Source organism: Anas acuta, chromosome 23 (assembly GCF_963932015.1).
Source record: "Anas acuta chromosome 23, bAnaAcu1.1, whole genome shotgun sequence".
NCBI classification, from domain to species: domain Eukaryota; kingdom Metazoa; phylum Chordata; class Aves; order Anseriformes; family Anatidae; genus Anas; species Anas acuta.
The window spans coordinates 2,390,200-2,402,783 of NC_089001.1; the positions used below are offsets into that span (position 1 = coordinate 2,390,200).

Here is a 12,584-nt window from a genome sequence, read left to right on the forward strand (position 1 = left end):
AGTATCAATAGCAGGAGGAGGCAAACTAGGTGTTTGGAGAAAGCTTTTCAGGCTTATTTACATTCTGTGCTTTGCTCTCCGAACCAGGCTGGCCAGCACGACAGCAAATTGCATTTCTGCTCCAAGAGCCATAAGGCTGATTGCCAGTGAGACCTGCTCTCCACAGACCTAGAGCAATTCCTCTGGAGGCCTCCTCTCCAAACACGGAGTAGTTTTGTGAGGGATTGATGGTGATTGCCAAAACCTCTCTGTCCTGAAGCCAGCAAGGTGAGAAGTTGACAGTGTTCCCTTTATACGTGTAGATACACAGAGTCAGTCAGGGACCTTCATGCGCAGGGAGGGGAGGGGCATTCGCTCTGATGCTTCCCTTTGAAACAACAAAAACAAAACAGACAGACAGACGAACAGACAGCCAGGAGTATTACAGAAGAGTGGTGCAAAAGCCCAGGGTAGCACACAGGGTGCATCCCTAAGCGCACCTCAGTGCCAGGAGAGCACAGCCCTCCCACACGCACACACACGCACACCCCACACTACCACCGAGACGCTCCATTTCAACCAGTGTTTGGAGGTCAGTCCTTCCTCGCGATACGTAGGCTTTTTTTTTTCTCTTAAAATCTGTATATAATATATATATTTATATTCTGTATATATATATATTTATATATATATTTATATATCCTATTTACACATATTGCACACCGTCCTCTGGCCTCCTGCATTCCTGCCTGTTAGTGGAAACGTTTCCGTTTCTCTTCTGGATCTGACCCGAAGTCCCGGGACCCGATGCCATTCTGGAGATTTATTAGTGAATCCTTCATCTGCAAGACAAGAAACGTCTCCGATGTGCTGCTACCCTGAAGGTGACAGAGCTTCGGGATTTCCTTCCCCATCAGTGCCTCCAGGTGCCTCCTTCATTCATAGAAAGTACTGACACCATAATACCTGCTGTAGGGGACTGGGAGGTACCGGTGGGGACTGAGAAGATGGGAGCCAGTGAGACAACAAGGGATGAGCAGAAGAAGGTACAGGGTGAGTGACTCTCAACCTAGGGGACAGCAGCTTGTTTCTTTTATGAAGTGTTTCAAGCTGCCCAGCGCACAACTGGCTCTTCAGGCAATGGATACTAAAACTGCTGGCTCTGTGCTGTGAAGACACGCGTCCCCTTCACCCATGTGAGCTACATATGAACCCAGGGTTGAGGGGCAAAATTTTGTATTCCAAATGGATTGCCAAGGTCTTACAGACCCCTCTGGAATGTCAGAGCCTAGATACAAGGTGTGTTGTTTAATAAAAGGTTTTGGCCCTCCAGAATTCTCTCCTTGACTTGCCTGGACCCCCCTGCGAGGTGAGAGAGAATCCGTGGTATCCTGTGAATAGCCCTTGGGATCTGCTGCCCACCCCAGCATCAGGAGATGGAGCTAAAGGGAGACAGGAGTGGAGGAGATGCACCTGACAGGCTGCAGCGGATCCAGGTAAGGACTGCGAGCGGGTGGCTGCGTGGCTGGGAGGACACAGTGACCCTCCACGCACAGCACCAACAGGCCGTGTGGTCTCACCTGGTCTAGAAGCATCACGGAGGATTTGATGATCTCGCGCCATTTTTGTAGCTCTGAGTCATGATACTTCTGCTGAGATTCTAGTAACTGGGCCCATTCTGTCTGAGATTGGGGTAACCTGTCAGGCAGAACATGAGCAAGAGTGAATCTGGGGAAACCATGGTCAAGGGGGAGCAAAGTGGGCTGGCAGGGGAGGGGGGCTGCAGCTTGCATCAATCTCTGTCTAACCCTTCCACCCTAAGGGGGTAGCATCTAGATGCGCTTATTATTTTCCTAAACTGGATACCAATATTAGCCTGCCTTGATTGTGGTAATTAACAGCAAAGATGTGCCTTTTGCAGAAGTGCTCTAGTGCAGGCCTAATTAATCCTCCACAACAGGGCTGGAGGCTGCTGAGTGGAGGCGGCTCAGGGCAGATGCAAGCTGTTAGGCTGCTGACAGGAGGATCCCCAGGCCTGGCTGCTCAGGGCCAGAGGAAGGACATCGCTGCACCTGGTGCATAGGTGGAGCTTAGCTGGGACGAGGCGAGGATAAAGCTCTGTGGAGCAAAGCAACGCGAGGAACAGAGTCGAGGCAGAGAGCACAGCACTTGGAGACGGCAGGAATGCGCTGCAGAGGCACCTCTCTCGCCTAAGAGGTAGGGTTGTTTTTGTATGCCCCCAGCTTTTAAGGCAGCTACCTCTCTCTTTACTGCTTTTTCTTGGGCCTTGCTAGTTTCTAAGACAGCTAAATCTTTGTCTTCTGCTTTCATCTCTTGGGCTTTGCTTATCTGTAAGAGAGAGGGATCTTCGCTGCTTTGTCTTCTGCTTACCTCCTGGGCTCTGCTTTTTCCTAAGATAGCTGGATCCTTCTTCTCTTAGCTACTGCCTGCTGTATACGCCTCTTAAGCTCTACAGACCGTAGTGGAGACTTTCAAGTCTCCTACGCTGGAGGCTAAGCAGAGCAGGGCCTTCCTAGGGGGAAGGGAGAGCTCCCCAAACTCCTTCCTGCAGCAAGAGCTCCCTCAAGTTCCTTCTTTCTCCAGACACTGTAAGTTAATAGCCTCATTGGTTCCTCTCTTACCTTGGCAAATGGGCAGAATGGGGGCACCTCTGCTGTGCCTTCCTGCCACATGCTGTGCTAACTGCCTCACCTCCGCTCCTTGTGTGGCTTTGCTTTGCTCCATGGCATTTTATCCTTGCCTTGTCGCAGCCAAGCTCTACCTACCTGCCAGGCATGCTGCGGTCACCTGCCTGTGGCCCTGCATGGCAGCTCTGGGCAGCCAGGCCTGGGGATCCTCCTGTCCAGGGCTTGAGGGCTTGCATCTGCCCTGCCCAGCCAGCTCCTGACCTGGAGATTAAACAAGGACATGGTAAGTGTGACAACTAAAAAGCATTACAAGTAAAAAAAAAAAATGGACCCACTCCCAGTGGTCACTAATCCTAGATTGTAATAAATAACTCTGCTACTAATAAACATTGCTTTCTGTGTCTAAGTGGAGAAGCCACATACTTAGATTCAGGGTGGGTTGGGGCAGTGAGTAGTCCCTCTAACTAAGTGTACCACTCCTCAATCTCATTAGCACCTGAAGATCATTATCTTCAGAGCCTCGAATTGAATGCTTCTGAGCACACCCCACCTTGGACCCAGCAGGTGGGTTTGGTCTAATCCACAGCAATTGTAGTTACAACACAACAAAGTTAACTGTGCAGAAATAGGGGAAATAGGGCTACCCCTACCCACCCCTATAATTACAGTACATGCACATTACAAACAGCATATAAGTCAGTGCTATACTTAATACCATATTCAGTAGTGGTCCAAATAAATACCAAGACTGCTATAGGGAAATAAAGCAGGAAAAATCACTGACTGGATCTGTGGGACAGTTGCACAGTTATTACCAGTTAAAGAGCAAGCCATCCCTAATGAGAAGTGGAAAGCCCATGATGTAAGACAAGTAACACACAAACTCTTTTGCTAACTGTGTTTAAAGTCAAGACAAAGTCAGCAGAAGAGGGAATCACTGCAACTACACAAAAGGACGTCCAGAAAGGGGACATAAAGAGACCAAAACACCATAGCAAAGTGGATTGTGATGTTCTCAACTTCAACTGCTGACCGCAGAGAAGCTGATCAGGCAGGACACCTAGCATTTATGTACAGAAAAAGCATTCACCTAACCTTGCCAGAAGGAATTCAAAACGCCAAATTGCTGGTCATTATTAAACAGCTCTGGGCCATCAGATCACCCCTGTAAAATGCCATCTACCAAAAGGTGCTCTGGAGGGCACCCTAGGAAATGCTGACTGGCAGGTCCACTTCAACTCTAGACCAGATGGGGGAGTCTATCTAATAAAAAATGATCCCAACATATGCAGTCTGGTTGCGGCAAGTCAGCGTGCCTTCTGCAAAAGGAAATGGGAAATACAGCCTTACAGCCTGGAGCTCTCCTCACCTCAAAAAGCACACACCCAGTGGACACTGTAATGAAATAAGATGTTCAAAAAGCCTTGGGCAAGGCTCCACACTATCAGTTATTAGAGAAACTAAGTCAATCTGCAATGACGTTTCACTGCTTACCATCTAGTACACCTCCAGGGAATGCTTAGGTCGTTATGGAGCACTCTGTCCTCCCAGTGCGCTCTCTCTTCCTCCTATGTTGTAACAACTTGCTGATAGCTAGACCCACACCTTTCAAAATCTTTCAACAATTAATCATGTCACAAGTCCAAATTCTTATCTGGGTACAAAGAGGTTCTTTCTAAACACTACTTTGAGTGTTTAGAGTTGAGCCATCAGAGAAAGGGAGGTGACAACCTTGGCCCAAGATTACAAAACATTTCTTTGTACAGCCTGTGTCCTCAGATAAGTGGGACCCTGGGAAGAAGCAGAGGTTACCTTAACTCACTCTCTTCTGCTGTAATTGTTCAGCACTTTGGATCAGGAAATAATGAGCAGCCCCATATCTTCAGCTATCTACACACTTCATCTGTTACACACAACAGCAAAGCAATCTACCAGACAGCCCTGAGCTGTGGTGTCCTGGGAAAGCCTCTAACATCTGTAGGGAACATGCAAGAAGAGGAAAAGACAAAGCTGGTGTGACAGTACCTCTCCTGGAGCCGCAAGCCCTGCCATGCTGTGAGCGTCTGGGTAGTGTACTCCAACATCCAGAGTTTATAGAACAGCATCATATTGAGAATGACCAGCAACACCAGACTGCAAATAAAGAGAAAAAACAGTTTACTGGGAGCACTGCTTCCCCATTGCCTGCCTGTCACACCTGGGGAAACATCCAGAGCTTTAACGAGGTTTCAGGAGCCCAGGTCCACGCTGAATGGGAGTGGGAATTTTATTTGTGTAAGGGCCAAGTGATCAGAACCCAAAACTTCACCATGTGGGAGAGATGTGTGAGCAAGGACAGACAGACAGGGATGACAGATGGATGAGACAGGCTGGCTGAGTGGATGTGCTGAATGCAGAGAAAGGGGGGAAATGGGAGAATAAAGAGGTTTAAGAAAAAAAAAAAAAAAAAGAAGACAGTACCTGAAACAGATCCTAATGGGAGCAGGGAAGAGAAAAGACGGAGTAGCTGCAGGTTAGAAACAAACTGACAGAGAACGGGAGAAACTGGGCTGAGCAGAGGTTTATAGACAGTACAGAAGATAAATGGCAGGGAGGAGGGAAGAAAGGAACGGGGAGGAAAGACGCCGGAGGGAAAGAAATAACTGGGCTTGCAATTAATGGTGAAATTCACCCAGGAAAAGATGAGCTGTGTGTGGCTCCTGTGGACACGTACAAAGTGCCCATGGCAGGGCACTAACATGGAAATGCACATTGCACACATCCAGCCCTACCCGCTCCCACCTGATGCCAAGCTGGGCACACCACCACAGGCAGGGCAGCCACTGAGTTCACCAGATGCTGTCAGGCTCCTCTCTTCCCTCCTCCACCGCCACGCATGCACATTTCCACTCTCTTTACCAGCCCGAGTGGTGGCTCAGGGAACAGGCTCAAAAATAACATGCTCGTGCCCGTCTCTGAATAGTGCAGCTATTCTGCTGGAAGAATGGCCCCTCTATAGCCCAGCTCAGGCAGGCGGATAGCAACCAGCCAGAAAAATATTCTGAAAACATTATGGAGAGCTCCTTCAGCACTGTAAGCTAAGCTAGTAGCCTGTAAGGAGAGAGCATCATAAAGCTTTTGTGCCTTGCTACCCACCTGTCTAGCCACAGAAGAGAGCACCAGGCTGTCTACCCAAAGCATCTGTCACTTGGCCTGTCACATTTCTCCAGCTGCTCTGGGTCATTGCTGTAAACCTCTGCAGTCAGCAGCAGCACTAACCCATGAAAGCTACTGGCAGCCTGAGACACAGTGAAACCAAAAACACTGCTGGGTTGTCCGCATTTATACGAGGGCCCCATGCCCGGCTCACTCTGAGCACACATCCAGCAAGTCCATGGCTAGCAACTGGGAAAGGTGGTGGAAGAGAAAGGACACAAACTAAAGCACAGTTTCTGCTGCCGAACTAGTGGAACCATGCCAGTCTCTCTTGTCTCATGTGTTTCTATCCTTACTTTGCAGATAGCATCTTTTTAGATGTCACTTCAGATAGAAAAATTAATAAAAATCTCTAAAATGAGCCCCTAAAATAAAAAAAAAAACTCTTACTGCTTGTCAGATTTCATCTAACTGCTGACTTGCCTCTCAAAACTGAGGAAAGAAGAGACTTAAAAAGATAGATCTGGAAAAACCTACAGAGCCAGGTCAGTGACTGGCTAAGCACTGGCCAAAGCTGGGATCAAGCCAGATCAAACAGCTGATGGAACATTTGGGGGAAATTTTAATTCATTCTTTTCTGCCTGTCATTGTTTTACTCTGTGCTGAGCAAAGTTTGGGACCAGAGAGGAAGTAGAGAAAATCAAAAAACGGTACAGGAGAGCGAAGAACATCAGAAACATGAGAGGACCAAAGTAAAGGCAGAGCAAAAAAATTTACTTACACAAAACTGATGACGAGGAGCAGCTTGGAGACACTCTGCAGGTGGAAGCCACTGGGGCTCTCCTCAGGGATGTGCCGTGTCTGAGTGGAACCTAACGAGACAGATGGGTTTGTTCAGGCTATGAAATGCTGCCTGATAGGAAGGGCAACATTTTTCTTCTACCCACCCCTCCATCTTACTCAAAAAGTCATCATGCTTCCATCGCTCTGCAAATCCCTGGCCCCTCTGCCCGTTAACCTTCCACGAACACAGCTCCGGTTTGTCTCTGGAGGTGTCCAGCTCTCTACCCCCAAGTGTGAGGTCCCTGCAGTCCCTCACCTGCCACATGCTTGATTCGGTGAGCAACCTCCTCATCCGTGGGGGTGGTGACGGGACTCAGCACCTCCTCCAAGTGCGGCACCCGCAGGTGGGCATGGGCCCGTTTCCGCCGGCGGACGGTTGATTGCTTGCTCACTTTCTCTTTGGGAGATTGTCGGTGGACCTCAGCCAGGTATGTGCTCTCGGTTTTGGTCAGTTCACTTTCTGCAGAGGCAGCGAGGAAAGAAAGCATTTAATAGAGATGGCAGCAGCCTTACAAAGATACAAAGCCCTGGCACGGCTGCTGGATGGAGTTCAGCTGGCCCAAGCACCCTGGTGGGGTCTGAGGTGGCTGTGCCCGGGGACACACTACAGATCCCTTACACCTTCAGCCAAACCCTGATCCCAGACTGCCTGCACTTATCTCAGAGAGGAGCTGATGGCCAGCAAGAGTGTGCCCCTGTCGTGGCCGCAGCTCCAGTCCTTGCCACTCTTACCCAAATGACGGAAGTAATCTTCTAGGCCGCTCCAGAAATTTTTCTCGATGAAGGATTTCACCAGCCCCCACGGCTGTTTTCTGTAACGTAGTTCTGTGGAAACCCTGTGTGGAAAGGGGAAAGTCACTCTCAATTTTCCTTCCAGGAGGTTACATCAATTCACAATCCTTTGTCAATGTATATATAAAAAATAATTATGCTCACACTTATTTCTGGAAGGGTTTTAGCCCTTCGTGTTTCTAGGTGAGAAGCACTGCATGAAAAGTCCTTCCAAAGGCAGTGGCAGTAAGGCCTAAAGAGGACTCCCAAAACCTTCAGCCACGGGGCAGGCAGACATTTAGATTACTTATCAGAGTGAAACACAAACGCCTCAGTTTCCCCTAGTACCACATTCCTCTGCTTGTCCCTCAAAGTGCTTCTCAGAGGCAGAGCCTTAGTGCATTTAGTTTGTTTTGTATGGCAGCTGTCCCTGCTTCAAAGAAGGGGGCAAGAGAAAATTCTTCTCCCTGACCCAAATGTAACTCCTGCAACAGAGAAGTGGGGCTTAGTTCTCCCCAGCCCCTTCTACCCCTCCAGAAAGAAGCACTCCCACCCCCAAGTGACTTCAGATCATCAATAAAGCTGTTTATCCCACCAGCAGCATACCTGAGTCGGCTTTTGTTTCTGGCAACACGAGTCAACGTGTAGCGGTTAATGGTGTAGAAATAATCGTGGTAGGGGACGTCGTGAGTTAGCACCTCTGCATCTATGACGTAGCACTCGCTTTCTTGGCTGGCTTTGTACATTGTCTGTATCAAAAAGCATGCAAGGCAACTGTTAGGCTGGTTGGAACAAGGCTTTGATAGTCAGGCACCTTCACTAGCACTGCACAAAAACAGCTCTACCACAAACAGGAGACTGTGCCCATGCCCAAGCCCCATCTCTTCAATTTCTCCTTAAACAACTGGCCTTCTGGGCAGGCCTACTCAAGGAGTTAGTTCCCAGTTTTTTGTTTCAGATAACGCAGTTACACTGTCACATGAGGACCGGTTCTGTGGGACCTCTTCTCACTGAACTAAAGTGTGGCTTGCCAGAGAGCAACCCGATCTAAAATGAGAGCTGAGCCCGCTTTGAGCAGAGGCGCTTTCTGGACTGAATTACTCTGATTCTAAATACCATAAGACTACATCAGTCATTTCTTTAAAAAAATGAAGACATGAAGAACATGAAGAGCAGCAAGCTCAGGACAAGAAAGCAAACCACAGACCTGTTCCTACAAAGCATACCCCTGCTGCCCTTAAACATACCTGCGTCTCAGTGACAGTGGCAGTTTTGGGGGCCAAGGGGTTGGTGAGGGTAATGGTATAGAGGATCACTCTGGTCTGATTGCCATTTTCCTCCTTCTTCCAAGGATGAAAGATAATATCTGAGAGGAGAAAACAATATTCGATCAAAGTAACTTAAAGCAACCTCAGGTCAGTTCCCTAGTAAAAGCATAACCAAGCTGAGGATTGTATTTCCTTCCCTCTAGAGAGCTTGGCTGCACAAGTGCTAGAGTTCAACTGAGTGTGAAGGAAAGGTCTCCTGTACTAAACATGGTCACTGCAGGGATGAGGTGCATCCTCTGCCAAGATGTGATGGGAGTATCTCTGCCTGAGGCTGTTTTTTGCTGGCAGCAGAGCAGCTGTAGAGGGCCTCATTGTAGTATGGCTTCAGACTGAGGTGTGCTTGAGGAATTAGAAATGTGGGGAGAATTTTCCCCTCTCTCAGTATACGGAAAGGGATGGAGGCTGAGGCCATTGCTCCTTTTGCAAACCTGCAGTTACAGGGAAAGGAGGACTGCAGGATGCCCAGGAACACTCTTTGCATCATCAACTACACAGCCTTTGCCAGTGTCTGGAGTAGAGCTAAAAGAGCTTTTCCTATAGAATGTTAGGCCTTGAACACAAGATCAGGCCTTAGCTGATGTTAAGAAAAAGATAGAGAATCTGATTCTTCCACAAACTTACATGGGGCTCTTAAAAAATACACCCCGATAGCCAAACAAGGGTGGTTCTACCTGCTGTTGATTACTGTCAGTACAGGTAGGTGTGGTCCCAAGACCTCACAACATTACCCAATCCCTCTATCGTCATCCAAAGTCACACCTCCAAGGCATGTAGTCAAGAACTAGGAGCTGAGCCCTGCTCTGTGCCCCGCAGGAAACACAGCCTCCATCAGGGACTGGGCTTTGCCACTGGCAGCTTACCAGAGAACCGACGCTGTTCCATGAAGTCTCTCTGGAACTGAGAGTCCGTGAAAAGCAAGTCGTACAGTTTGTCCACGCTGAAGTTGAACACTTCGTTCACGTACTGACGGCCATTCAAATCCTCGTAAAAGGCCTGGACTTCACCTGTGGGGAAACAGGCCCACGAGCCCCAGGCATGATTCTCTGTGCCAACCTCCCAGACTGCTCTTTTACAGTCCAGGACAGTATTTTACAGTATTTTACTTTGTGAAGAGGATCTCAAAGGAAGTGCTTCTATCCCTTTCCCACCACTGATCCCAGGACAATAGTTGGAACATCAGGTGGGGTAATTAATACATGACATTACTTTAGGGACAGCCTTCCAAATCTCCCACAAATTCACTTTCTGCAGCCCAGGCCAAGAATTCTTTGCATCTTCTGAACTCTTAAGATCCAGAAAAAGAATTCAGAATTTGCTGCCCCAGACCCTCACTGAAAGAGATGGGGCAAAACATGACACCAAAGGAAGGGGTTCCTCCCTGCACACCTTCATCATGGGTCTCAGACGAGTCGCTGAGCTCCGTGGGAATGTCTTCATTGTCATTGAAGTCCAGGGAAGGGGAGTTCACGGGAGCAATGATCTCTATCTTTTCTCCCATGATATTTGCAATGCCGAGGTCTTTTTCCACAGGACTCTCTGCTACTGCCTCCTCCTCTTCTGGTAGCACCCCATCAAACTGCAGCAAGGACAGAACATAATGAGGGCAAGACCAGCACCTAGAAACTGGTGGTGATTTCTGAAAACTATTTCCATCCGTGGGCCAATTTTCATACCTTTGAACATCTGGCATCAACATGACTGGAAATTAAATAATGGAGAGGTGGAAGCTTACCATACAGTATTTGGAAAACATATGGACACGTTAGACCACTTCCTCTCAAAAATGTATATATACAGAATTCAAGCTTGGGACATAGGCAAGGCTTTTTGTTTGTTCAGACAAGCACACAAACAATAAAGGTCTTGTCCCAGACACAAACACTGTACAAAACCAAACACTAGGTTGGTTTTCCAAACAGCTTTTTAAAATTCCAAACAGATTTTTCCAAACAGCTAGGAAAATCTGAGTTCAAGTTATATTTCAACAAGGTCTGCTCTGCCACAGCACCATGAAGGTGCACACTGCTTCCTAAGGAATGACTGGAGCCAGAGGAGGAATTATAACCCCTTCATCTTCAGTGCTCCATTTCTTTTAATCTAAAACTGCACATGGGAAAATACCCTTGCTGCTGAGAATCCTAGTGCACTGACTTTTAGGTCAGGCATGTTTTACTTACTTTTCCTTTGACAAATGCCATGCCCTCAAACATTACTAACACTAGGACCGTGGTCAGCTGCAGTGGAAGAGGAGCTGTAGGGCAGTCACCTTTTGCATTCAAGCCCTGCCAGCGAAATCCCCGTGAAAAGGATTCCAGATGCCACTGCAGTGGAGGAAGGACACTTACCGAGGCTGGTGCTTCACTGCTTCCTGTAGATGTCAACGTGCTGGCAGTGACAGATTTCTTTGGCAGCTGAGGGCTAGCTTCTGGCTTGGCCTCCATGCTGCTCTTTGAGGAGCTGTCATTGACTTCATTCTCTTCCACAGGGATTTCTTCACAGTAGCTGAGACGCCACAGAGAACACACGTTTTTATGTTTACCCCTCTCAGTACAGCTACAGCTGGACACACAGAGCAAGTAAGAATATTTCTATGCGGTTTCCAGTCTGACCGGAATCAGAAATGGCTCAGTACAAGGGAGATCAAGCCCAAACTTTTCAAGTGTTTATACATAGACTGGCAAGCATCAGCACTTGTTGACCACGTAACATGCTGACTGGCCCAGTGAATGGGGCACTTGGGCATTTACAGAATCACTCATCTACTTCAGCAAGTAGAGAGGCAACCATTTCAGTTCTTACTGATTTCCATGAGGAAATGGTATGCTTTCAGCTTTTTAGCCCTTAATCCCTAAGGCCAAATATTTGCCCAGAACCCAAAATCTCTCACCGGGAACAAATTGCAGTTTGAGGTATGCCAATATATAAGGACTCTTGCTCTCTTGAGGCCATCTTTTCTTCATCACAAGCAGATTTCACTCCTCCTCACTCACCCCATTGTGTTGAAGTCATCATCAGGAGGCACATAATCTTCATCATCGCTGGTCAGACCTAGCTCATTCCCATAACACTGGTGGACAAAGTGCCAGAGCTCCTTTGGACAGAGAGGCTAAAAGAGGGAACAGAGCACAGGGTACATTTTCACCTGAGAAGACTAAAAGATAATGAATACGCCACACTTCACACTTACACTGGATCTCACCCTGAAAGTGTTAAAGATCTCACCCTCCCTGCAGCAGTTTTTCCTCAGTATGAGTCAAACCCCAAAACGCTGGCATTTTGATTGCCATCAGCCCATTATTTCTTTCTCAATCTGGAATTATGACTGTCAGGGATATTACATTTCTCGCCCTGAAAGCAGAAGCAAGAGGTTCTGACACATCTTGTTGCTGGGAGGCGAGAACTTTTTGATTGACTCACTTCTTCTGAATTCCAGCAATGCCACAAGGTGGACTGAGTGTTACTGGGAGGCTGGTCAGCCCCACGGGCTGCAGACATGTGCTTATGTCTTAATACAGTTAGGCCAAGTTGGCACTGATTGCCCTGATCAAGTAGTAGGAGGCCCTTTTGCCAAGTAAGCCTTCGCTGCCAGCTCAGGTCCTGCCCTAAAATCTGACTTTGTTATTTTTCCAGGTCACAAGCTCAGGTTACTGAAGACACTGCCAGGAAGCCAACAGGAGGCTACACCCAGAGTAGCACAAGAAATGAGATCTCCCACCACTACAGCGCTGCGTGTGTAATAGTGTAAGCAATAAATCTGTGTTTTCCTCCACGTGTGTTTTCTGCTGTCTCAATTTAATGTCTCCACTACCACACCAATCCCCAACACATTTTGAGTTTTTCTCCCTTCCACCCTTGTTTAAATGGTGGAAGATTACTACCT

The 12,584-nt window shown here is 47.9% G+C and overlaps 1 protein-coding gene across 18 annotated transcripts in view; it reads right to left on the reverse strand.

Moving 5' to 3' along the window:
• Positions 1–617: 617 nt before the first annotated feature.
• Positions 618–12,584, reverse strand: part of GRAMD1B (GRAM domain containing 1B) — a 150,252-nt gene continuing 138,285 nt past the window's right edge. For 15 of the 18 annotated variants that reach the window (XM_068659496.1, XM_068659501.1, XM_068659503.1 and 12 more), the window contains 13 exons: positions 11,695–11,810; positions 11,050–11,263; positions 10,091–10,280; positions 9,565–9,708; positions 8,624–8,742; positions 7,983–8,125; positions 7,338–7,441; positions 6,862–7,065; positions 6,544–6,634; positions 4,653–4,760; positions 2,766–2,888; positions 1,560–1,677; positions 618–821 (listed from right to left, as the gene is read on the reverse strand). In XM_068659496.1, the coding sequence (XP_068515597.1) occupies positions 732–821; positions 1,560–1,677; positions 2,766–2,888; positions 4,653–4,760; positions 6,544–6,634; positions 6,862–7,065; positions 7,338–7,441; positions 7,983–8,125; positions 8,624–8,742; positions 9,565–9,708; positions 10,091–10,280; positions 11,050–11,263; positions 11,695–11,810 (1,764 nt within the window). In that variant the 3' untranslated portion in view covers positions 618–731. The remainder of the gene's footprint in view (positions 822–1,559; positions 1,678–2,765; positions 2,889–4,652; positions 4,761–6,543; positions 6,635–6,861; positions 7,066–7,337; positions 7,442–7,982; positions 8,126–8,623; positions 8,743–9,564; positions 9,709–10,090; positions 10,281–11,049; positions 11,264–11,694; positions 11,811–12,584) is intronic. The other 3 variants (XM_068659497.1, XM_068659495.1, XM_068659499.1) reach the window with 2 other exon arrangements.